At 38.0% G+C, this 27,060-nt stretch overlaps 1 protein-coding gene across 5 annotated transcripts; it reads left to right on the forward strand.

The window, feature by feature from the left end:
• Nucleotides 1-7,249: 7,249 nt before the first annotated feature.
• On the forward strand, nucleotides 7,250-26,343 carry ppfibp2a (PPFIA binding protein 2a). Of its 5 annotated transcripts, XM_086286000.1 has the most exons (23): nucleotides 7,250-8,236; nucleotides 10,620-10,706; nucleotides 11,732-11,845; nucleotides 13,495-13,626; nucleotides 15,212-15,508; nucleotides 15,802-15,894; nucleotides 17,094-17,205; nucleotides 17,399-17,431; nucleotides 18,802-18,863; nucleotides 19,497-19,575; nucleotides 19,727-19,851; nucleotides 19,977-20,044; nucleotides 20,127-20,187; nucleotides 20,419-20,557; nucleotides 21,473-21,596; nucleotides 22,696-22,824; nucleotides 23,101-23,251; nucleotides 23,448-23,559; nucleotides 23,829-23,917; nucleotides 24,090-24,212; nucleotides 24,661-24,786; nucleotides 24,899-25,087; nucleotides 25,175-26,343. In XM_086286000.1, exons 1-23 carry the CDS (start codon nucleotides 8,189-8,191, stop codon nucleotides 25,394-25,396), a joined length of 2,715 nt encoding a protein of 904 aa, XP_086142126.1. In that variant the 5' UTR covers nucleotides 7,250-8,188; the 3' UTR covers nucleotides 25,397-26,343. The 5 variants fall into 5 exon arrangements, with proteins under 5 accessions (XP_086142126.1, XP_086142140.1, XP_086142147.1 ...); XM_086286014.1 differs by lacking the exon at nucleotides 15,212-15,508 and having other exon boundaries at nucleotides 7,255-8,236; nucleotides 25,175-26,339; XM_086286021.1 differs by lacking the exons at nucleotides 15,212-15,508; nucleotides 17,399-17,431 and having other exon boundaries at nucleotides 7,255-8,236; nucleotides 25,175-26,338.
• The last annotated feature ends 717 nt before the right edge of the window (nucleotides 26,344-27,060 follow it).

Here is a 27,060-nt window from a genome sequence, read left to right on the forward strand (position 1 = left end):
CTATTCCCTTAGGAGAAGCAGTAATAAAATACTACAAAACATGCAAAACTGTATTCATGGAAAATTGTGCATCGAGTATTAATAATAATAATAATAATGTTTCCCATCCGGATTAAATGGATGGTTTGTAGCGCCCCTGAGAACAGTATCTCAAAAACAAAAATAGACAGTCATACATCACAGACCAAGACAGGCCATCAAAGACTTGCGTGTGGCATGGTAAACTGTCAATAACCATATCAACAGGGCAGATTCAAAATATTTCAACAAGATATTTTTCATAAATGTTAATCCAAAGGTTCTGGCTGCACCTGGTCAACTGAAGCTGTCATATTAGACATATATTGTTATAGTTTCTTTTTCAAGATGCGAGGACAGCAAATTAAAAACAAAATTCAAAATTAAACTTCAGCTGATTTTTGGCTTATTTAAATATACATTTAAATTACTGCAGTTCGACTCTTCAAAGCCTTCATATTCTAATCCACAAATATTCAAAAGATTGTTACATACAATCACAGCCTTTTTTCCCATCTTTATTCTATAGCTAGGCAGCTTAGCTCAGTACCGCTTGTGTCCAGTGGCAGCCTTTGATAACATTTTATGCAGTCTCTGAGCATGAAAGGGAAAGAATGTAGTACTGTGCAGCTCATTCATCCACAGTTCATGTCATGCTATGGTAGAGAATCGTGATACAGAATGAAGCAATCACAAATGACTAAAAAATTTTAACACAAAAAAAAAAAAATACAGCCACAGAAAAGTAACAGCTGATCTCTCAAGTGATTAAAACACTCTAAACACAAAAATGACAACACATACAGACACTTTCTGAACAGAATTTATTAAGAGCGAAATGGAAGCCTTGAGTGTGTGCACTTTTCTTGTGTGACCCTGAATCGTATTCTGGCTCCCTAAACTGGTACTCAGACATCAAAATCTTGAGAAACTCCTGATTTTATGTGAATTTACAAGAACAAAAGTAAATTCAAACATTTAAACTGTGTATTTTGTTTGAGGACAAAGGAAACACATTAATCCTTTAATAAAAACCTGTGTTACCATAAGATCTCAAGGTGAAGATAGAAATGCATTCAGAATATGGATACACTGTATTTTTGAGTACAGAAAGACAGATACATTTATTTGTCCCCAGTAGGGAATTTGGCTTGCAAGAGAAGTCACCTGACATTCATACAACCACATAAAAACAAGCACATCAACATAAAAAGACAGGCACACAATGTGCAGAGACTTTCACTCTCCTTGGATCTTAGGGAGGATTTTCACCAATTTGGCAACGTATGTGTCACTCACGTTCAGAAATTTGATGGCTTGTGGAATAAAAGGTCATTTGAACTTGTTTTGTGAACATAGTTGAATAACAATGCTGTGCGTGTGTGTGTGTGTGTGGTAATAGTTTAGAGGAGGCAAGCAGATGTTTCACATCACTGACAGTATGGGTAAGGGATCTAAAGCTTTGAGGCAAAGATAAGGCATAAATAAAAACCCATGTTTTATAAAAGGCAACAAAGTTATTACACATTTTTTAGTTTCTAATTGTTGCAGTTTCTTTTAGAAATTTTACTTTAAAATATATGAAAAAGTTATGATTTTTCTATACATAGGAAATAACATACGATAGGAAAAAAGAGATTTGAAGTCAAATTATATAATTTACAAAACTTTAAATTACCAGCCTTTTGTCACATTTTAAGAAATTTTAAGTGTATTGTCATAGTTGTGGGAAATCTGGACCCAAAATTCAGACTCCAGGACAGGATTTAATAGACTTGAACAAACCTATATTATATAAGGCCACAAATTCAGTTGACTGAAAAAAAGCAGGGTTCAAAAGTAATCTAAGCAGTTAATACACAAGATAAACACTTAGGCACACACAACACACACAGAACAAGAGACTATCAAAATAAGACAGGAAACTAGCACTGAGACAGAGGCTACGATACATGAGCTTGGTAGGCCAAAGTAAACACAAAGACAAAACTAACTAAATGCAGGAGACATCACAGAAACACAGACTAAGCATGGTGAATATAGGAAGACAAGAAAAACTTAACAACTAACAAGATCAGAATGATAACTTTTTTGACAACTTTTTTTTCAAGTGCATGTTGTTAATGACATTTACACACTTTTCCACCAGTTTAAATGTACAACTTTTCAGTGCCCTTTATACTTGAAGCTTTTAAATAGGACCCGAGTGCTTATTCTACCACTGCAACTGATACAATATCAGTTTCATGACATTACTTTAAAAATAACTAAAAAATGGATTATGGATAGATAACTAGTTATTTGAAACTTTTAAACCTACCAGTCCCTTAAGAAGACAGAACAGTCCATCTATTCTCCAGCTGTTCTCCTTGACATTTCTTATCTGGTGCTTCCTGACTCATCTTTCCTCCCCTCTTTCTTACACACTGCTGAATTTGCACAGATTTGTCACCAGGTTTGGAAACCTCTTCCTCAGAGTCACACCACAGCTGATTTGGAGCAGCAGGTTTCTCAGTCTGTCCTGATTCTGGATGCTTGGAGTCCAGGATTAATGGTAGGATTAAAACTTCATTTTAATTTGAAATCACATGTACATAATTTGTATTTTTAAATCACTGAGAAAAAATAAGAAAGAGACAGGACAGACAAAATACTGCAGAAATATTGGGATTGATAACAAAAGTGGGGTAAAACATTATAAAATAGCACAGCCATATGTGCAACCTACATCTAGTAAGTTATCATAGTTTCTGCTCCTTAATCCTTTTTGATCACAACTGCATTGCTGGTAAGTAATTAACATAAAGGGAGAAATATGGAACAATTGAACAGAGAGATGATAAAACAATAAACCTGAAAGATAGAAGTTTGGGTTACTGAGAGAAAATGTCATGATCTTGCCCTCAGGAAACATTTTTAGTTTTGTGTTCTGTTTGTGTTTTAAGACTGGGATGGATACGTATAAACAAAGCTCTAGTACAAGCTTTTATTCTGTGAATTTCCCATCTTCCTCAGTGCAATAATTGTGCTCATCTCCTGGGTTAAGACCTGCTCAATGAAACCCCACAAGCTGACTACGGCTTTGTAGTTGATCTTTAAGGCAATCAATTCTCTGCGCTGTGAAAGAGAAACTGAAACCTGACTGGTGTTTTTCACTTGGTTAAGTGAGTCCACAGCACAAATTCAGTGCTGCAGCTCCTTTGTTATTGTCTAATAACTGGCAAATTAAGCATAAAATTTGGACTCAAGTCAAATTTCTGTGAAGCAATTATTGAAAACCCATTCCAGTGTTCTTGTTACCAAAGCTGGGAATAAACAATCGGTATATTCCAGGGTTTCTTATACAACTGACCTGTTAAGGCACATAGAAACCAATAATTGTTTATCATCAATGAAATCTGAAATTAATTGTTTTTAAATCTACACAGAAAATACAAAATGATCTATCATTTGTAGAAATGCATTGTAGAAAATGGACACAATTTCATACCTTAGCTATAGCTTTACATTCTGTTTGCATACCCTACAAAAAAGTTAAGATGCAGAAAACTAGAAGGTTTAGACATGAGAAATTTAATTTGCTGTGAAATTACATGATAATACTTCAAAGCTCAGCAAGTGATTACTTTGTCCTCCAAAAGAAAGCTTTCTATTATTTGGCAAGGTCTTGATGCCCATTCGAAATCATGAAACAAATTACTTTTAGGTCTTTGCCTTCATAACAGATTCATAAGAAATAACAGTGTGATTGTAGAAATCATTAAGATCTGTGTGAAAAAATAAAATAGCTTAAATTTCAATTTGTTCCTTATTTCTGTATTTCTTTGTGGACTTGGATGGTGTTTTTGACCAGGGGCATTAACATGGTTTGTTAGGTTTTGCAACCTAAGGCAAGTTTTTCAAATCTCCAAGCATCTAATATCTACCTGAGGTCTGGGAACTTAGAAACTATGTAGTCCTACAATGTGAATAAAAGAGATAAAACAACTGTTTAGTGGGCATGTGTTTTCTCAAGATAGATGAAGAGATTAATTAGGTGGTAAGACGAATAGAGGTTTGTCTGTGAGCTGAATAGGGCATTTTTGTATCGCAAATGATAAAATACACAAATTTCAGAATACTTGCAATCAGTTTAATTTTATTTATACAGCACCAGTTCACAACAATAGCTATCTGTTTTATATTTTAAAGTAAACCTCCAACAATATTTAAGAAAGAACTCCAGTGATCCAATGATCCCATGAGCAAAGATGGTGGGAAAGAAGAACTCCAGCAGAACCAGGCTCAGGGAGGGGTAGCCATCTGCTTTGTTGGGGAGAGAGTGGAAAAAGAAGCGAGCATACACAGACCATGGACAACAGACTACAGACTGCAGGAGTGACACAAAAGTCAAAGACATGCAATTATGGTATATAAAAGCACCAAGAGTGAAAAGACAAGAGTGGCAAACAAATGCTCAGTGCATTATAGAAACTCCCCAAGAAGCCTATAGCAGCATAACAGGGTCAACTAATCCAGACATCACAATAAGCTTCATCACGGGGTAAGCTTTGAAAATATTCTCAAAAGTATAGAAAGTGTCTGTCTCCTGAACCCAGACTGGGAGCTGGTTCCACAGGAGACAATTTGTGTTACATTCAGTGCAACAACTCTTCAATTCAACCAATTCAATTTGATTTGTTATTTCAGCGTTTTCTTTTCATTTTTAAGTGCTGAATGTCTCCATATAAAGATATTTTCCTTGCCTAGTGATGCACCCTGTTGGCCATTTTGTATATAACATTGCACAGTTTAAGAACAGAAATAAAATATGAAAGGCAGGTAGTGAGTAAATCGTAGTATCTGAATAAGCTAGATTATATCACATATAATTATGGTGGTAATGATGTAGTTACCCTCCATAGAAAAAAAATAGCTAAGGAAGAACAACATGATTTGTGGCAATATCAAATAAAATATAATAAAATAAACGCTGCAATATATGTAATCAGTGTAATTCAGCTGTAAGAGGCTCATAAATAACTTAGCGCACTTAACTTTAACATTGTTATTCATAGAGTTTAGTAAAACTGAAACAAAGGAACATTATTTTAAAATATGAAATTGGGTCACATGCACATGCAATAGCATTCCTGCACAAAGTCATGTTTTCTTTGGGTGTGAGATGGTCATTACCCCAGTAAAACCTGCCACTTCATCATAATATATGTGGTTATGAGCACATATTTTTAACAGGCTTGTGCTGTTGATGCTGGTTTGCTAGATGAGAGCGGCAATAAATCATAATATTAAATGTCAGATATCCCATGGGACTGTCAAAACTCTCTGACATCAAATAGTTAAATGAAATATAACCAAAACTGAAACTCCAAATGGTGCAATTGCTCACTCAGCTGCTGCTGAAAAAAAAAAAAAAACTGTTTGAATTTGAACTTATTCAAATATTGGTGATTTTATAGTTTTTATAGCACAATTTAAATAATTCACAGATATCTTTTGTAGAGCAAAAATATACACAAACAAACACTGAAAACAGAGCAACAAACTATTCTAAATATGAGCTCTGCCTTTTTCTGGATAACAGAACTGACAATGGGTAAGGCTCTGGTCACAAAATGAGAGGAAAGTTTAAACCCAAAAGCCACATTCAGGAGGTTATTTACTTGGAAGTCACTCAGCTGTTTGCTGTAAAAAGATTTAAGTGCAACAAGGAAGAGGAGTAGTCTGCAGCATTCTGCCATACTGCTGATCATCTCTCACCCTCAGTCATTCCAGTCATACCAGTGAGTGAGGATCTCCTGCTTCTTTATAAGACGGCGTGTTGCCATGGCATCGAATGCCAGCCATATGTTGGAGGCTGCCCTGGAGCAAATGGATGACATTATTGCTGGTAAGAGGTCCCTGCTCATGTTATCTGAAATTCAAAAGACTTCCCAGTTTGTAATTGCAGGCTTGCGTAAAACCAGATATATTCACATGATTTGAGTGTGAGTTCTTCACATCTTTGCATAGTAAGAAGAAAAACAAGTTAAAGATAAAGATAAAAGAGTTTTAAAGCATTTGTAGAGCATGAGAGACAAGTCTAGAGAAAGTGAAAACAGTTCTAGTTTTTATGAGATAACAGCTTTGCCTCTTTTTGCAATTGTCTTCCTAATTCTTTCTCATACTTATGCAATTTTAATATTTCTCATCGGTTTGAAAATCTCACAGCATACTAAATTCAAACACCACGACTTACATTTTGGCTTCTTCCCAACTGTGTTTTCTAGCAGAGGTGATACATTTGAGTCGCTGCTCTTTGTCACAGCCATAGTGGTGCTGTTGCAAAGGGTCAAAAAAAAAAAGGCTCTATTAATAGAGGTGGCGGCTCGATCATTATCATGCTTCAGCGAAAAACCATTTCACGTGCAATAACTAATGATCACACTCTGTCAGCAGAAACCAATATTTACAAAGTATACATCTGGCCATGTTCGCCATATGTCCTGATGTATTATTGCCCTTTAATTTAACTTCAGATATTATATGTGGAAAGCAACTTTCTGCAGTTTAGACATGGTGATTACACTAACTGCTACTACATGCTGAACCTCTAATTTGTGGACTTAAGAAGCCACAGTCAAAGTATGATGCTATTTACATTCAGCAAGCTGCATGAGAGCATATTAGTGCCCTCAAGAGGTCATTTCTGGAACTATTCTTACTTGCACTTCCTAGAAACTTTGACTTAATCAGTTGTGTACTAAGACAAATACCCAAGAAGTTAGTAGGATGGTTAAATAATTAAGGTGTGTGAATGTTACAGTATTGATTTCATGTGTCCCTAGGGAAAATGGGGGAAGGCCTGTTCATTGCTCGTATGCAGTTAGATGTCAAAGATTATCAGTCTCCAGAATGCAGTCAACAGTTGACCCTTCCCCCACCCTTGGATCCTGTCCTCAAGGCTCTTCAGCTGACTGAGGCCCTCAGGGCAGTGCTGGAGGGGCAGGGGAATGAGGAAGGACAGGATGCTCTCAGGAAACAAGTATCTGATGATACTGCAGATATTATATTAAAATGGTTGGGAAGAGGTGGGGTGAGTACTGATTCCCAGGTTTGTCACCCATCTATAACAGTTATAGAACACCTCACCTAGCATGCAAATCCATAGCTCAGTATGAAATATTTACAAGCTAATGTCTAAGAGAACTGAATTGATAAATATACTAATATTTTGACATGGACTAGCGCTACAAAGAACATGGATTTTATTAGCTGCATGATTTGGCTGTCTTTGATCCTGGCCATCAGTACCTGGAGGGCTTTTTCCTGTCTGTGAAGAAGTAGTGAGCTGTTAATGAGATCCAGAGCTACTGGTTAAAGCACAAGCAGCTGCTCACTGTTTTTTGGTTGTTGTTTTCTTTTTTAATTCTCCCTTATCTCCTTCATTTCTTTTTCTGCAGTAGTTGTCTGAGTTGTCCTTCAACAGTTTTTTCCCTCTTTTACTATGCTTCTGCTCAAGTTCGATATTGTAAACTTTATGCTCTTGTTCCCCTTCAGTGTCCTATAGTGCCCCCCTCCCCTTCTGCTTTGCCTGTACTGACTTCTTTCTCTCCACCACATCTGACAAGCATGTGTGGCAAAAAGTTTCCTCTCCCCTGTTCCCCTTTAGGAAGCCCCACAAAATTAGCTAGGCTGGAAGGTACTTAAGACAGTGCAAGAGAATACTGGAGACAAGCAGAGAGAAGTCCAGAGAAAGGAAGTCAGGGCAGAAAAAGATGAATGATCATACATGAGATGCAGAAGAAATGCTGAGTTGTGGTAAACACTGTAGCAGTTTGAGTACATGTGTTAGAGAAACAGGAGAAAGAAAGAGGGGCAGTTAAAAAGAAGTACAAAAAGGGAAAAGAAGAAAGAAAGGGAGTACAGCCAACTGGCATAGTTTGACTTATTCAGCTCAGCTCTAAGTCTCAGGCAGCCCAGACTCCAAACCACACGGACCTAGATCCTCTCTGCACACTCTGCAACTGCAATGTGGAGGCTCTATAAAAGTAGGAGATAGAGAGTGCAGCACAGTAAAGAGCCATTCTTTCAAAACGCTATGGATTTTGTGTTCTGGTTTCTACCAGGGGCTGAATTCTTTCAGTTTTTAACATTAAAAGTCAGACCTGCAGTGTAATGGGCCTGCAGAATGGAGTATGATATTGATTTCTACAAACATTTTGCCTGGCTCAGAAAGGTAAGATGTTTTCCACTTGCATGTCCACTCTTCTTACTTTCATACTGAACCAAAATTGCAGGGTCTTGTTTGTTTATTTTCTTGCAGTGTTGTTGCTTTTACAGTATAATTGCCGTTGCCATGGTAGATAATTTGAGGGAAGATGTGTTTAGTTTTTGAACTAAGGAGGTGTGCTGCAGAACACATGCCGTCTTAAACACACAGGTCCCTTGTGGAGCAGAAAAGGGGGCAATGACTATGAAGCATTAAAAATACCAAATGTCTTTATCTGGTATGTGATTAGAAAAATGTTTTCCATTTAGTTTAAGTGTGACTGTTAGAAAATCTTCCAATTTTTCAATGTTCCGTTTAAAAAAAGTTGGTTGCAAAAAGTGTTTTTAAGAAGCTAAAAAACACTTTTACAGAATCTTTAACAGTGGAGCAAACTGAGGTTGACTAGTGAGCTTACTTCTGTGTCATATGTTAAACTATTTGAGAATAATAAATGGATAAACAGGGTGAGATCATTTCCTGACTCTTTAACCTATAGAGTCTTTGGATAGCACATACCATCTTGCTTCCATTAAAGTCATTACTTATCACTGCCCCCATTTGGTGAATTCTTACTGAATTCTTATAGGAATCCTTTTCATGCCAATCCTACAAGCTAATCATATGTTTGGTATTTTTTAAGAATCTGCAAGGGGAAAATTGGTGATCTAAAAATGTTTGTATAGATATTACTAACGTTCATAATACTGTGTGAAAATGCAATGTTACTTTCAGCTTGTTTTTGCATAAAAAACAACATAACATTTGTATCAAAACTATGAAAACACAAAGATTCAAAAACTAGAAATGACTGCTCACTTTTGAACACTGTTAAAAGAAATTATTCTTCCAGTTACTCCCAAGATAGCCTCAAAAAGTCTTTTTTTCTGAATGTATCAACTATAATCCTGATTTGAAGCTTCAGATAGCTTCAGTAATGCTATTTTTAAAGAACATATATGGACTTTTAACACCTGGAGATAAGTTTCAACGCTGTGTATAGATCTAAACAACATGGAGACCATTCATATCATTATCATGGCATTATTTGTGTCATGTTGAGGCTGTGTGCAGGCAGTAGTGATGGCAAGGAGGATCCAATGCGCAGACACTCAGAGGAAGAAAGCAAACTCAAACTCAGATTTATTGCTAGATGGTAAACAGAGAACTGCCAAAACTGAGAATACAAACACTAAACTGAAAATAACAATAACCTGAACTGGCAGCCAGATGACTAGAACAAACAGCATGAAATGTGGGTAGATCACAACACTGACACAGAGAAACACAAGGCTTAAATACACAGAGGGAGCAATCAGGGAATGGGAAACAGGAGGGAAACACAGCTGGGGCAAATCAGGGCTGACGAGACCAAGGAAGCAAAACCTGATACAATAACACGAGACGCAGACTTTCAAAGTAAAACAGGAAAAATAACACAGAGATGCAGACTTGACACGGGGATACAGCAGAAGGGGAGACAGCAACTACGGATCACAGAGAGAAAACCAGAATACTAAAACTCTAACAATACCCACACAGAGAACCTAAACTAAAAATAATCCTATAACCCATAAGACAAAGCTAGAATAGAATGAAATAAACAAAATCAAAGAACCAAAAACACAAAACACTGGGTTGACGACCCAGGCACCCTAACAATTTGTTCCTGTCCCAACACATATTTTAGGAGAATGACCTGAATGTCAGGGTTGTATTGTTTTAACTTAACACAATTAATCAGGCCAGGAAGCAAGAAGACTGTAAGCAACATGTTATTTTGATATATTATCCTTGCAGGTAAAAAAAAAAAGAAGTCTGTAAATACATTTAAATACATTCAAATATTATACTGCTAAAAATATGATGCGTGGACTATTTGAAAGACTATACTTTAAAAAAAAAAAAAAATTATCACAAACTGCTTGAGTTTATTTGTACAGACTTTTTAAACTGGAGTATATAATGTCCCTATGAGTATTGTTGAAAGGCTTGATCTTTGAGTTAATTTGTTTGCTCTTTACCGCGCTTGTACACTAAAGGTTCTGAATTATCCCTGACTAAACAGAACTCAGACGTCAGCCAACACTTCCCCCCAGTAATCAGCTGGTAAAAAATGTTCTACACAAATGTTAATGCTAGATAAGAACTTTTAAACCTATTACAGTCTTTGCACACATTACACACATTAGACACAATACAAAGTGTGTGTGTACGTGTGTGTGTGTGTGTGTTTGTGTGTGTGTGTGTGTGTGTGTGTGTTGTGTGCTGGAAGACAGATTTGACCCACTGTGCTGCTACTCTCACTTAGCAGTGTAACCAGTGAGCCTAACTGCTGCCCTGTATTCTGAAGGTAAACCTCCATTCAAACGCTAACAGTGAGTCTTACCAGGAGCGTTTGTCCCGTCTGGAAGGAGACAAAGAATCACTAATTCTACAGGTACAGAAATTTCTCTGGATGCTTTTCACTTGTTTCATGCATCTTGAACACATCTCCATTGGGTTCTGTTTATAAAATGTATATGACCTATGAAAAGGTTGTTGCACTGGCAACATATTTAACAATAAAGCTGAATCACTTCCACACTGTATGATTCTGCATAAAAAAAGAAAAGAAAATGGGCACATGATACCGCACATTCAGTAGGAAGTAAATCTAATCAGTGCTCGTATCAGATAGCAGTGTTAGAGAATAGAGGTGAGAGAAGGAAGGTGAAAGGACAAAGGTAGGTCTCAGTATTGTGTTGGAAATGTTGCGTAATTGTGTTTTTGTTCAACTTGTGGGTGAAGTAACAGTTTCAAAGTGGGTTTGGTGCTGTTACAACACTTGAATGTCTTGTTCTGTGTGATCTGTTTGCCAGTGTATGTGTAGGTGTAGGTGTGTTTAGCACTCAAGACTGCTCGGCAAGTGTGTCTTAGACAGGTTGAGGCTAGCACCTTTGTGTGCTGTAGCTGTGTGTGAGAGAAGTCAGATGCCCTGTTTGTTTCTTCAGCCCGCGCATGAAACATTTCTTTGGAAAATCCGTTCTAGTTGGCTGGTTGGGCCAGCTTTTTGGCATATGATTAGCTATTATGTGGCCTTAATAGTTTCTCTGCAGATTTAAATTTAACCTGGTTTCTGCTGAAATTGCTGGAGTCACTGAAGTGTGGCAAGCACAAAAAAAACCTTCATTTCTTTGAAAAGGAAATGTTTACACAGTTTGATCTGGCACAGATGTGGAAATGTCAACAAAAATGAGCAGCAGTCATTAACTGAGAAAAGCTGATATTAATAAATAGTGCACTGTGAGAAACTTTGTAGTAAAAGAGAAAATGTGAATCCTGAAGAATGCTAGGCCCAGGCTGTATTTGTGTGATAAAGTTCACATCTAAGCGATGTTAAAACCATTTTATTCTCCAGCCTTTGCTTAGAAAACACATCCTCATGTCCAATATCTTTCCATCCACCTTCACAAAAACACACAGGTGAGTGTGCTGACAGACCAGGTGGAAGCGCAGGGGGTGAAGATCAGCGATTTAGAGAGTTCTTTGATGGAGCATCGGCACAAACTCAACTCCACAGAGGAAATGTTACAGCAGGTATTCAACTGGCCTTAAATCATGCTCATTTTTGTCAAATCCTTCTCTGTACTAAATACTTGACTTTTATTGCTGGAACAAAATAAGGTATGAAAAGTTATTATTTCAATACTGTTACCCCTATATAATTAACTGGGACAGGGCCTCAGACTGTCCCTCTATCGTTTAATAAATTTTTTCTCATAAACTTCAGAATGTTATTTGGGATGAGTTCAGCATCATGGAAAGAAATTCCTTACTCAGATTCCAGTGCATCTGGCTGCAGATTACCCCAGCAACCAAAATATTTAGGACGCTCAGACTCATTCCAGGACAGCGTCTCAGAATGTCTGTCTGGTTCCTGCAGGGCCAGACTAGTCGGGCTGGGCAGGTGATCATAGCATGAGTAGCCACACCCCTAATCTATAACCACCAGAACTGCTTGCAAACAGGCATTAAAAGAGTAAGAAACAAAGGGAGAGGAGACGAGAGAGAGAGAGAGAGAGAAAGAGAGAGAGAGAGAAAACAACAGAGGGAGGGTGGAAGGGACGAAGAAAGGAACAAATGAGGAAGGAGGAACAGCTGAAAAAGGTGGAGAGATGGGCTGGAGAAAAAAGAAAATGAGGTGGTGCTCCTTTAAGAGTTACAAGTGTACAAGTGTGTATACTTTCAAGGACTTTGTTAAACAGTGGCGAGAACACTGAATGGAATAGACGTATGAAAATTTACTGAAACCACAGCATCCATGAAAGGAATACACTTTGGTTTCCTTTACTTCATGCAGACATTGGAAAATGAACAAGGTAGTATGTTTTATTCTTATATTGCAGTGCAAGCTCCATTCTACTGTTTCAGTCAGTTCTGACAAATTTCAAGAGTGCCAGAAGTGTTTCTTAGCTACCTGATTAGCTGTGAATTTGATTTGCAATGTCTACTTGTCTGTGCCATGCCGCCCGAGTGTGCAGAGTATCAAAGGGCAGCCGGGAATGGTTTCTTGGAGACATGGTCATTATGAGGCTTTGGACCTGAGCCGCAAATCTCTTTCTGGTGACAAAGCTCTAATATTTTCCATGTGCACTCTGGAAGAATTTCAGATACTTTCCAAAGTCAGCCTTTTAAATGGATGTATCCATACGTACAGTTTGCCTGCCTCCGATGATTATTTCTAGGCTTTAAGTGATTTAACACCTGCTTGACATCAACCAAATTAGTTATACATCTGCCCGCATAGTCTGGCTTGACTCTCAAGCCTGTCAGCCATTCAGCACAGACTTTCGCAGAACCATTTAGTGGCAGCCTCTCTTAGCACTGGGTTTGATAGGCAGCTGTTTACAGGACAAAAGCACCTGTTGAAGATATTAAGTTATTTTGATGTTGTTCAAGGATGTTTGGCATGCTTTTGCCACCTCTCTCTCTCTCACACTCTCTCCACCAGTGCTGTGTGTTTTGAGTGAGCTGTGAAATGGGCATTATAAATAGTGGTCATGGGTTGTGTATATTTAGCCTCTCAAACAGCTTCTAAAACCAGAAGGGACTGTCATTACAGAGCTGGTAGTTCGCTGTGTCTCATGCTTAATGTTGGCTTTGTTCAGTAAGTATTAAGGGGATAATGTATTTGTGTATGTCTGTTTGTGTTGCTTCATGCTCTTGCTGAATGTTGTTGATGACAGGAACTCCTGCATAGGGCGTCACTGGAGAACCAGAAGCTGAGTCTTATGGGGGAGGTGTCCTACCTGAAACTAAAGCTGGCAGACATGGAAGGAAAACAGGGCCATGGGGGTGAAAGGCAGCACAAAGCAGAGGTATGGCTTCTCACTAAATTAAACAGGAAAATTCCTATCACCAGATATTTACACTCCAATTAAATGTACTTTTTAAAGTCAGCAATGTAAAACTTTGTCGTTTTCTCTTGGATAATATATATACCCAAAAGCAAAAAGCAGCCATATTAAGCACGACCAAAAGTTGATTCACTTGTTCAATTTAATTGGTAGGCTATCAATCATTTCACCTTGTAAATGGTGGGGACAGGAGTAATTAGATTATCTAAAATCTTCATCAGCTTCTACTTTACTTCAGTCCCTGGAAATTTGAACTCTTCCTGGTATGACGAGGTAAACACAAAAATCTGCTTTGTGTTCTGATGGATCTAGCCTTGAAGTCTGCTGCTGATTTTATGGAAGACCGTAAACACATTCTGGACAGATGAAAGGAAACATTAAACCAAAGCCCAGCTCTGTTGTTCCTGGGAAAGGTCTACAGGAAAAAAAAAGTATCCAAGGAGTTTAATGTTTTTTTGTCAGTCTCAACTGAATCCTGTATTTGCTTAAGGCTACTGTGTTAGGTTACCAATAGACCTCTGAGCATTCAGTGTCGACTTTAGAAAGAGAAAGCAGGGAAAGCAGGAGTGTTACTAGACAGGATACTGTAATGTATGTAGTTACTGTCAAAACACTCCTGGTCAAAGACTCTTTGTGTCCTCAGGTTAGAAGACTTCAGGCATGGTGGATGACAGGCCAAATATGAGTGTGTGTAGGCTTCGGCCCAGAGAATTTTATTCTTAGTGGTGTCTACTGGTTGAGTAGGTCCTTCTCCCCATATTGGAAAAAAGATCATTTGAAGACTTTTGAATTTTGTAAAGTTTGTTATTTCTAAGCAGGAAAAAACCCCACAGTAAAGCACTATGTGTTTTAGCAGATTGCAGTTTTTAACTAATTTACAGTTACGTTTTTAATTCTCACTTGCTTTTCTAAATCCAACTTTCCCAGCTGCTTAGAATAAATAGAGTAGAAATAAATGTACTTTAATGGTCTCCCACGTGCTGCCTCTACTACACAAACATGCCCACACATATTCATGCTTCTACACATGCCTCCTTGCTGTAGAGCCAGCAAGCTCACAGTTAAATTTAGCCATCAAGGCGCTCTGGATCATCTGTCATATCCGCTGTACTGGACCTCAAATGAGACTTCCTCTGTCCACAGTCCCAGCATAACTCGGCTGCTTGGCTGCTTTCTGAAGGAACACTGACAGGCATCACCTCTGAATTATTCACCCCTACTGAAATGTATCATTGCAAATAACAATTTTGTTTTTGAAAATGGCGATATAGTTATGATCAACATAAATAGCTGCTTAGCAATGCCCGTTTGAAAAGAGACTGACACTGGGAAACCAACCAATGACGTATGTTTTTCAAAGGGTTAAACATGTATTTATTGAAGACTACATATGTACCTGAAATACATCAAAAAATGTTGAAAAGGTTAATTTCTACTAATATATACTGTATTCACACTCAGACAGACAGATACCTGCCCCACAATTTTTCATCTTTTCTTTCTAAACATTTCTCTCAATCTTTTTCTCTCCCACTACATCTGGCAGACTGTAGTGAATTTCATTAGTGAGCTGCAGGAGCAAATATATCAGTTTCAGAAGGAAATCAATAGCAAGATCCAGGAGAAAAAGGCCCTGGAGATCCCAAATGACAGCAGGCTTCCTGTGGAGTGCCCCGCTGAGTCTTCTGAAAGCCAGGATTCAAACCTGGGGGTGCCATGTGACAAAACCTCGGGGATAGTGAACAAACTGGAGGACACTCCAAACGGGGCCGATGGAAACACAACTACCCTGGAAGAGGGCAGTTCAGATGCAGAGCAAAAGTACTACTGTGGAGGAGAAAGTGTAGGCATAGCTTACTTGCATGACTTCTGTTGTTGCGTACAGCATGCGTTGTCTTACTCTGGTGTGTGGGATCCTTAGGTTTAGATGCAAATGAAACCGCTCACCAAACATCCTCAACAGCATTTATGTTGCTATAGAAAAACCAGCAAAACTAATAAGTGCCTGACACGGTTAAGAGCTGCATTTAGTGTGCTGTGTCTTGTGTGAAAAAAAAACAAACAAACAAAAAATAAATAAATCCTCTTTTAAAAGTAAAATAATTTTTTTTCATTTTCTCACACATTCTGTTACAGGGCTTGCTTAAGGAACTCAGGATTCTCAAGGACAAAGTCGAACACCTGGAGGATCAGAAGTTACAGTACGAGAAGAAACTCAAAGCAACAAAGGTAAAAGAAAGTTCAGCTTTATGTGCTGTGTGGACGTTGCACTACACCATCACTTCCCAAATTCCACCATTAACTGTCCACTCAGCTTTCCTAAAAGCTGTCCAATCTGATGTTCCTGCCAGTTAAGTGAGTCATTCCTTTTTGCACATGTTCTCCCATTCTCAGACACCTATGTTTATTTGGGAACTCTGCAAGCTATTTTACTTTCTAAGTTCAAGCATGATAGAAATATACCTAATAATAGCTCTTTAATCATTATTGTTGTAATTTGGAGTGATTTAATGATATTAACTTTTTAGACTTTTCCCATTTTTACTTGCTCTCACCATTTGTCCTCTATTATGATAAAATCTCTACCACTCCCATTATTTTTACATCTCTCCCTGTGTTTTTTTTTTTTTTTTGCTATGTTTGTGGTACAATAACTATACACGTCTAAATGCTAAATATGCCTTGTTATGGTGTCAACTTGTTTGGTCTCCTTGCAAATCTGGTTTCAAAGGGCACGTCTGCTAATTCCCTTATAGATCTATTTGTTCACAACAGACAAGCTGCTGCAAATGGTAATTGGCAAGCTGTATAGTTACACCTTGACTGGCTTTAGGGTATTTATTTCTCAAGGGAGGCTGACAATAATTATTATAATTTAATATACTCTTATTCAAAAACATATTGCAACCTGCCGAATAGCATAATGAATAAATGCTACATTTTATAGAAACATTTTTCCTTGCAGTTCTCAGGTGGACACTTTGGTTACTAGCATCAGGGCCAAATGTCCTGATCAGTATTTGAGATATGAAGTTTATTTTCCACTGCTCATTTGCTTCCACACGCATGCTGATAGAAAACACAGGCAAACAGATCAGCTTGAGTCAATTTCATTACCATCTGTGTGTTCCTTCTGTAACTTGCTTCAAAACAACCTATAAACTCCAGATAGCAATGACCTAACATTTGGTACTCTAAACATCAGAGAAGTGATATTTACGTGCCTTCTTGTGGGTTTTCATATATAAGCAATGGTGGAAAAAAGTTTTGGGCTCCACTCGAGGACATGTGCTGACACTTAAACTTGAAATGCATACATACATCTTATTTTTATGAATGTGGAAATGTTTTTAGGTGTTAATCTTTAAAGAGCACATGCAGTACACGTCATCTGCTGGCATTTATTTCTCGCTGTGTGTTACCCACAGGCAGAGATCAGCAGCCTTCAGCAGCTCCTGCACAGTAAGAATGCTGAGATTGAGAGCTTGCACTTTCAGCTGCTGGCCAGACCCTCTTTAACCACAGAGAGCACAGAGAGAGGTAAGCAAAGCTGCCAGCCTCAAGCCCTCAGCCGACCTGCCAACAACAGCGTCTCACTCAAAGTTACCCAACTTGATAGGTGACACAGTTAATGACTCTTGTTTGCACTTTCAGTTAAAGTAACAACTATGGAAAAAGCCAGTCTCAGCCCTAAGTAAACTGTCTTATGAGTTTCTGTCTCTCTCTCTCTCAGAGGAGTTGTACAGGAAGAGACTAAACACCAAATGTAAGCCTGAGCAGTACATAATGAAAATTGTTCTAAACCCACTGGCCATGTCTACTTTTGATCTCTCATTTATTTCCCTTCTTCAGACATGCTTCTCTGTTTCATTATCTTTCATTTCCTTCTGCTCTGAGGGGGAGTTTTGACAATCATCAGCTTGTTTCCTCAATAACTTGATGCATCTCTCCTCCCTTTCACTTCTTTGTTGTCTTTATCGATTCCTGAAGAAATAATATTTTTGTCTGTCATAGATAACTGCTTCTCTGGGCTACTTGCTTGGTACAATCATGGTCACTTACTAGCAGTCTTGTGCATATGATTGCAAACGCTGCAGCAAAAGTGCCTGTGTTTGCGTGCCCAGATGTGTCTGTGACTAATAATAACAACAACAGCAACAATAAATATATCAATAACAATTTACTTATTAATGTGCAACATCAAAAATAAGAATAGGAAATAGTGTGATTCCAGTGTAAAAAAAAATTACTTCAAATGCAACATAAAAAAACAGAAGTTGAAAGAATAAGATGCAGCTGACCAATGATTATCAAAAAATATAAACTCTATACTAAGAAGAAGCTACTTTATTTCTCCATTATTCACAAGTGGGTGACACAATGGGGGGCTCTGCAGTTTTTAATTTGGCAGAGTTTTTACACTTGATGCCTTTCTTGAACGGGACCCGAAAGGGATAAAATTTATGAAAAAGCCTTACGCTATAAATGAGTCTTTAGAAGTGATTTAAAAGAAGACACGCTTGATAGTTTTTTGTCTTTGAGCGTGTGGTGGAAACAGGTTCTGCCTGAGGATCCGAGGCTGCGCACCGGTCGGCATGGGAAGAGCAATTTGAGTATAGATTCTGGGGTCAGGCCATGAAGGGCTTTAAAGCTAATAAGTAAAATCTTAAAATCAATACTGGGCAGTAGTGTGGAGTCATTAAGACTTATGCAATATGTTCAGTTTTCTGGGTGCTTGCAAGAGGTGTGGCTGCTGCATTTTGCACTATCTGAAGTCTATTTAATGCTTTCTGACTGAAACCTGTTAAAAGACCAATACAGTGAAAAGATCCAAGAGGAAATAAAAACATGAATGATAGTCTGAATGTCACTAAAACTCAGTATTAATCATATTCTCACAATAGGTGGTCACAGACTCAAACTATGATTGATGGCTAAAAAAGTCTTCGATGAATTTAAAAATAAATGGTTGGGAGAACTCTCGTGATGAATAAATCATTGATTTATGTGTTTGCGCCTTTCCTCGTTTTCTAAATAACTATATGCTACTAAAAAGATCTATTCATATCAAAATTTATATGACACGAGCAGAAGCCTATACAGATTTATAATCAGTGTTGGGGTTTCTCCTTATAGATCAAGAACTGCAGAAGCTTAGGAGTGGTATGAAATCACTGGCAGCTGCCAATGATGAAAAGGTACGTTTCTGGTGACCTGTAAACCTGTCCTTTCCCAGCTGTGATCATAGAGTAAAAGCTACCATCTGTATTGTCATCAGTTTACTGTCCTACAGGCCTGTATATGGATATGCTAACATCACTGCTTCTTCGAAGCTTATAGTGTAACAGTTTTTGGGCTGTGTCATTTGAAGAGGCAACACCCCTTCAACCATTTATAGCACAGAGGGGCTTTTGTATTCTCCCTCCAAGTGTATTTTCGACTTTAAAGACCCACAGACATTGACTTACATGTGGCACACCAGCGAAGACACACACGTACCCACACCCTAAGGCAGGCCATTTCAGGAAAAGCCACACTTAAGCAGGCCTCATTCTGCCAAGCCTAATTTTGGAGTGAGCTACATTAAGAGAACCATAGCAAAACCGGGCATGGGCACCACTTCAAAAAACAAACACTCCATGCAGCTGGTTACCACAATCTCTATCCATTACTTTGATCTAAAGGCCATATGGTGGAGGAAAAACATTTGTGCAGTATATCGGTCAGTAACTGGATGAAGCAGGTAGTCCATATGGGTGTTTCCTAACCTTAAATAAACATCTTAATTGTGTTTTATGGACTTTGGACACTTGTTACCTTGTTTTCTGCAGGACCGACGTATTGAAGAGCTCACTCTGCTCCTGAACCAGTGCAGACAGTTCAGAGAGGTCTCTAGTAAAGCAAGGCAAGGTAATCAGCTTACTCAGTGCTTTATCATTCCCTTGCAGTGCTTATATTATGACGCGTCAGTGTGATGAAGCCCATCATGCGTTATTGTTTTAAAGAGAAATGGATTCTACTGCTTGAGTGGAATACAAAATCCTTCTCTTTGTTACTGTAGCACCATCTGCTGTCCGCACATTGTCGAATGGCAGGAGCCTGTCAAGCAGCAGTGAGGAAGAAGAGCAGGGTCTGATGAAGAATGGTGACACCTCGAGTGCAAAATCGGAGGATGTGAAGTCTGAAGTGGGTGCAAAAAAATAAATTAATCTGCTGGTCTCAAAAGAGCTGATCGATTAGTTCCTTAAATATTTCAATATAAGCACAGCCTAATTATTTTAATTGTATATTAAAATGTTTATTAACCGCAGGCTTCGACAAACAGTTCTGCATCCCAGCAGACATCGATTTCATCAGTCCAGAAAGACAGCGATTCCAGGTAGTGCAGCAGCTTTTCATTAAAGGGTCATTCCAATATTTCTTAGGAGGACTGAATTTATCGATTGTGATTGTCTTCACAGATCAGAAGTACAGACTTTATCAAGCAGCATGAATGACATAACAAATGGAAGTGCGCAAAAGGTATATTTCTTAAAATGTGATACAATTCATATGAAGAATGTTTTAGCTCACAATGCTTCCCTGCTTAGTTCTTTTATAGTTTAAGATCTGCTATACTGTTTCTGATGAACGCATAAGAGAATCACAATTAACTATACATTTACAGATGTATTTATATTTATATTCACAGATTTCTTTTATCATTTAGAAAAGTCACTGTCTTTTCTGTTTGTATCTACTCTGTTCATCCAGACTGGCCCGAGTGAAATGAGAAGTCACACGCTGCCTGTGAATTCCTCTCTGTCAGAACAAAATGGGATCGGAGACAGCAGCAGTGAAATACAGAGTCAAAGGTCTCCAGCTGGGAGTGAAGACGGAGACTCAAGCCAAAGTAAATCCCAGCATATTAAATCAAGTTTTCCTGACTCCTGCTTATGGTTATTTATTATATAATGGCTGGTGTTCTGTAATGAACCTTGGTGTACTGCAGAATCCGTTCTCCATTTCTATGGAGAAGGCGATAGCCTTGTAATTCCCATGAGTAAAGGCGGTATTCATATTTGGAGGAAACCACTTTATGTCGACCAGGCTACTTTTGATCATAGCTAATTGCAGAGCCTCCTGACAGAGCAGATGGATCATGGTATAGACTTTCATACTGAGCACGCCCTCTCTCTTGCTCTGATTGACCACATTCATCCCAGCTCCACCCATCCACAGCATGACTGACCAATTTTTAACTTGAGCCCCACCCTGATTTCTCTTTGCTGCAGTCTGCAGGAGTGAGATGACTGTCTGTAGCCTCTACCATAAAGATCAGACCTTGTAAAATTTAGCCTCTAATCCCTTTCTTTTTCATGGGGCATTAACTGATGAATTATTTGCTGAACTCAATGGCCTGTATCCTGAGTCTCTCTACTGAATAGAGCACTGTGTAGCAGCCGGCCACCCTGCATGCACCACTTTGCTCTTAATGTCCTCTTTGCTATGAAAATGTAGGAAAAAAACAAAAAGCTTTTTATGGGTTTTTACTCAGTCACCACCATCATCATCAGGAGTTCAACGCTGATCGTGCCAAAATTACAGGAAACAGCTTAATCATCCATAGAGGCAATCAATCAAATGTGACTTATTTGGCAGGACTACAGTGGAGCTTTGTCTGCTTATATTATCAGAATAAACTCAAATTTTCAAATGCATCTTTAATTTTTTTATGGTTTAACTGGCCATGTAGAAGACACTTTGGATCATATTTTTACTTTGTAATTTACATAACATTTACTGTGGTTTTTGTATCCTCCCAAAGGAAAGCCAGAGAAAGGTGATGACAGCACCTCAAGTGACACTTCCCCTGTTCATTCTGGCCAGCGAGCTGTGGGCTCACCAGAATACATGAAGAATAACAGGAGCTTCAAGAGACTCTGGGGAAAGTGAGTTTGGGAGCATACATAAATACATCAAATACACAGTGCATTAACCTAAATGACTGCCAGATAGCTGGAAAAAAACCAACAACTAAGAAATGCAAAAAAGTTTGATTGATTTGGACATTTATGATTGATTGATTGATTTACACATTAAATTATGTGAACATGGCATGTACCCAATGGTTTATAGGATGTATGTCTTAAATGTACATATATATTTATAAAAAATACTTGTATGCACTCTGCCTTATTTCTTTACTTTTAGACTTTTTTTAGCTGTTACTGGAAAAAGGTGTTACTGAATTGATAAATTAAATTTACAATATATTCTGTTTTTGCTATTCTGTTTTCTTTTTTGGATTAAAAAAAATACATGATAACTGTTTCCAGTCACATAAAAAAGATTTATCAAACTCTTGCAGTCCTGTGAAACTAAGTACACCCTGTGATTTGGTATATTATTTGAAACAAGAAACAATAACTTCACATTGTTGTTGAGGAATTTTGGCACATTCTTCTTTACAATGTTGCTTTAGTTCATTGAGTCCTGTGGGCACAGCTCTCTAAAGGTCTTACCACAGTATTTTAGTCAGGTTAAGGTCTGCACTTTGGCTGGGCCACTGCAGCAACTTGATTTATTGTTCTTTTTCCAGCCATTTTGTTGGAAATTTGCTGCTGTGGTTGGGTCATTGTCCTGTTGCATGACTCACTTTTGGTTTAGCTTTAGGTCTCAGACAAATGACATTACATTTGTCTGTAGAATACCTACAGTACAGAGGAGTTAAATCATTTTGTGATCAATGCACTTGACTGCTGTAGACCAGCAAACTACCTAAACTTTTCCCTTTTACAGAGGTGCTCACACTTTATTATGAGCAGCTAGTCCAGTCCATTTGATAAACAGCATCTGGCTGTTACTGGCCCTCTGGTTACTGTTACTGGTTTCTATGGAAGCAGTTGAGGTGTACTTACTCTTTCATAGGACTGCATAGAGTACCTTGAAAGCTTTCTTTTCAACATAACTGTATATTTTAAAAACATTACTTTGAGAATTAATAACTGGCAGTGTTTCCAGTCACATAATTTTCTCTTCTCCACACAGACTTAGAAGAACACAGTCTGGAGGCCTTCCCGCTACAGATCCAGATTCTGGGCAATTTAGAAGAGGGGGACTGCGTGCGACTGCTGGTCCCAGACTGACCCGAACCCCTGAATCATTTGACTCAGCACGGTAAAACGCTATCTGATCTTGTAATACAATATTTTAAGGGTTATGTATCTCTGAATTGACCCTTGTAATTTGCTGTTTTAAAATATTCTGCTGTGGTTTTCATGCCACATCCTCTTCATCACCATTTCCCAAATGGCTACAATGAAACACGACTATTGGCTAATTTGTTGTTTAATAAAATTACCATAAATACTTGAAAATATGGCAATTAAAAAAACCTTCTCCTAATAAAATAACAATTTTTAACGTTCATTTTTAAAACTTCTTTCCTATCAGTGATATGAATATTCCATTCAGCCAGTGGACCAAGGAGCAGGTGTGTGGCTGGCTAGAGGACTATGGATTGGGCCAGTACGTTAGTCTCTCCAGACAGTGGGTTGAAAATGGACAAACACTTCTGTCTGCCACACCTCAGGATTTTGAGAAGGTCAGAATATAAACCCCTTACAAGCTATTTACATAAAAAACCAAATCTCAAATTTTGAAATAAGTTACACTCTATATCATAAATTAAAATTCATTTTTATGTCTAAATATTAGACTTCATCAGAATTGCACGTGTAGAGAAAATGAAAATACCTCAGTATTTGTGTGATAAGACAAACTGTTCTTTGTAACCTCAGGAGATGGGTATGAAGAATCCACTGCACAGGAAGAAGTTGCAGCTCGCTCTGCGCGCATTCACCACTAAAGCTATAGAGAAGTCCTCAGAGCTGGACCACATCTGGGTCACCCGTAAGTCTATTTGTGTGGAATTATTTCAAATTCTCAGGCTTATGTGTTCACATGTAAATCAGATCTACAAATACCATACCAACAAGAATATTAAACCAAAGAAAACAAAAACAATTGTAACTGTAAATGCAATTTTAACCTTCCCTCTAAACTCTTAAATGTCTTCTAACTAAGCAGTTTCAGTGGACATGCTTTAAACATGTGAAGCAACATTAAAGTGAATGAATGAAGTTGACGGATTTTGTTTTGAATTTTACACACCAATTCAGGCTGGCTGGATGATATTGGATTGCCACAGTATAAAGACCAGTTCCATGAAGCTCGAATAGATGGTCGGATGATACAATATCTCACAGTGGTAAGGATTAATCTTACACATACTGCTTTAGATTTTCTGTAATTTGTGGCCTGCAAATGCATTCATCTGGCTTTAAAATATAACTTAAAACCCTAAAAAGTGCATTATAATGAATTGACAGATTTTCTACTGTGCTCATGCTTATGTCTTTTTTGTTTTCCTGTTCGGACAGAATGATCTCTTGACTCTAAAGGTTACCAGCCAACTCCACCATCTTAGTATTAAGTGCGCAATTCATGTGCTTCATGCCAATAAATTCAACCCAAACTGTCTTCGACGTAGGCCAGTGGAGGAGGTAGGACTTTTGAAAGCTGTGTCCCTCAAATAGAGTTTCCGAGTGCTGTAGAATCAACACATTATGTTGTTTGTTTGTTTGTTTTTTTTACTTTCCTTTGTCACCTGAGTTTATGTAACAATTACTCTACTTTTTCATGTTATCCAGTATTCTTTGCAAAAAAAAAATTGTAAATCTTAACAGCTGAAGCTCAGATATAACAAGCTTCTATAGACATTTAGGAGGTGATGCTCTGGCTGATGTAATCGCATCCATTTCACACAAGATGGCGACAATTAGTTGTCAAATATTTGTCAAGATAAAGCATCTAATTTTATATCTGCTTTCAAAAGCCTTCAAGACTATTTGTTTATGTATTTCTTTAATGTGCTTAGAATGAGTTTTACACACGTACATGTATAATAGAAGGTGGGGTTTTTTTTAATTTCTTTTTAAATTTTGCTTTTAGAAACATCCTCCTCCTTCAGAAGTAGTGCAGTGGTCTAACCATTGTGTGATGGAGTGGCTGAGAGCAGTTGACCTAGCTGAGTATGCTCCTAATCTACGGGGCAGCGGTGTTCACGGTGGACTGATTGTAAGTCATGTAAATTTGTGATTCGTTTCTTTGTGATCGTACCAGTTGTATGTGCTTATACTAGATGGGAGCAGAGAGTTCATTATGTTGCCTTTATCTTTGGCAAACATAGATTCTGGAGCCTCGCTTCAGCTCAGAGACTTTGGCCCTGCTTTTAAATATTCCTCCGCAAAAGACTTTGCTCCGTCGTCATCTCGCAACTGCATTTTCTGCTCTGGTCGGGCTTCAGGCCATGCAGGAGAAACGAGAATATGGCAATGCTACGGGCCATGTGCCCCTCACTACAACCGCAAAAGTAAAGGTAAGAGCACTATTTAAATCAGTGAAATACTATGCAGCCTATAATCAACATTATTTGTTAATACATTGGCCTTTTGTGTGTTTTTAGCCGAAGAAGCTGGGCTTCACTCAATTCAGTCACCTCAGAAAGAGGAAGCCTGATGAATCTGCGGACTATATCTGCCCGATAGACAGTGGAGCACTAACAGTAAACGGAGTTTCTCGCCTGCCATCTTCAGCACAAAGGGGCCTCAGCCCCAGGTTGGACAGACAGGCTGAGCGGGAGGAACAAGTGGGTATCAAAGCTCAAACTAATGGCCCCAAACAATAATTAAAATGAAGCACGGAACGCCATGCTGCCCACCCCACATATATCTAAGTGACTTCATAAATCCAGCGGAAATTCTAATGCAGACATTTACCCATGATGCATCTGCTTTGTGATTTGCTGAAAGGGCTGTGATGCAGTATTTAGCAATTGTTAATTGTTGTTAATTGTTGTTAATGTTTATCTAATTAGATAATATTCATCTTAAGAAGGTGATGATTAATGCCAGTGTTTGAATTGTTTTAATAAAGCTACTCTGCATTCCTTATACAGTGGAATTCCAAGGCTTACAATTTTGCTTTTAAGCATTTTATCAACTATTTTGTATGTAGACTTCTTTAGACTTAGTAAGAAAAATGATGACCTTTTCTTGTTGCACATGTGGATTTTTGTACAGTGTAATAATGGATCAGCTACCTTCAAAATGTTTAAAGTTACCTTTAAGGCTTCTGTATAAATCTGATTAAACATTTTTTTGCAGCTTGAAATAAGGCTTGTTGGTTTATGGGAACCTAGAACCCAATTTTGTCCTCATTTGCAGTAATTAAAACTTGTATTATATTTAATTTAAAAAAATGATCCATAACACTAGTTTCCAATAATTTGTGATGCCATCTGATACTTAAAGACTTAAAGAGACTAAAGACTGCCCAGTAACAGTCAAACTTTAATAAGAAACAAGGAATTGATATCAGGAGAAAGTCTGAATATTTGTTTTAATGGAGCTGATAATGGTGCAATAGTGCATGTTTTGATTTTGTTGACGATTTAATAAATTCATCAAAGAACTAATGTTCTCTATATTGGAGTAGTTGTATAGTTTTCACACAGTTAAAATATTTTTTCTAAAGCATCCTCTAAAGCATATATAGGGGTAAATATATGCAGTCATTGTGAAGTAACTGTTATCTGCAGAAAAATGTTCTGTGGCTTTATTGTAAAGTCAGAATAAAATAAAATGGAAACTCTGTAAAGTTTCCATGGCAACTATTTCTGACCCGCCCCGATTCACGAACCACCCATCCCAAAACTATTGTAATAATACCTTAGGAAAAGGGAAATCCATTGCCTTCCCGCTACAGATCCAGATTCTGGGCAATTTAGAAGAGGGGGACTGCGTGCGACTGCTGGTCCCAGACTGACCCGAACCCCTGAATCATTTGACTCAGCACGGTAAAACGCTATCTGATCTTGTAATACAATATTTTAAGGGTTATATATCTCTGAATTGACCCTTGTAATTTGCTGTTTTAAAATATTCTGCTGTGGTTTTCATGCCACATCCTCTTCATCACCATTTCCCAAATGGCTACAATGAAACACGACTATTGGCTAATTTGTTGTTTAATAAAATTACCATAAATACGTGTGTTTGCACACGGTTGCAGAGCTAGGGAATTCACTAGGATTCTGCCAGCATTTCTGGAGCTGGCAGTCAGGGCAGCAGTCATTTTCTCTCTTAACCTTCCTGCAGAAGCACACAGCCTCAATTAGACCAAACACAATAATTAGTGAATCTTTTACCTTTGCATATCATTAGTTCTCTAACAGAGAACACCCTGATCAATGATTATAAATGACAGGTTCATAAATAAATTAATCCTGCTGACAAGAGTGTAACACCACTCAATTGATCCATGTTAAATGGAAATTAGAGGGATGCAGGA

Source organism: Aulonocara sp. 'chitande type north' Nkhata Bay, linkage group LG1, assembly GCF_057382095.1.
Source record: "Aulonocara sp. 'chitande type north' Nkhata Bay isolate Kocher_YH1m ecotype deep benthic linkage group LG1, A_spYH_male_GT1.1, whole genome shotgun sequence".
In the NCBI taxonomy this organism is placed as follows: Eukaryota; Metazoa; Chordata; class Actinopteri; order Cichliformes; family Cichlidae; genus Aulonocara; species Aulonocara sp. 'chitande type north' Nkhata Bay.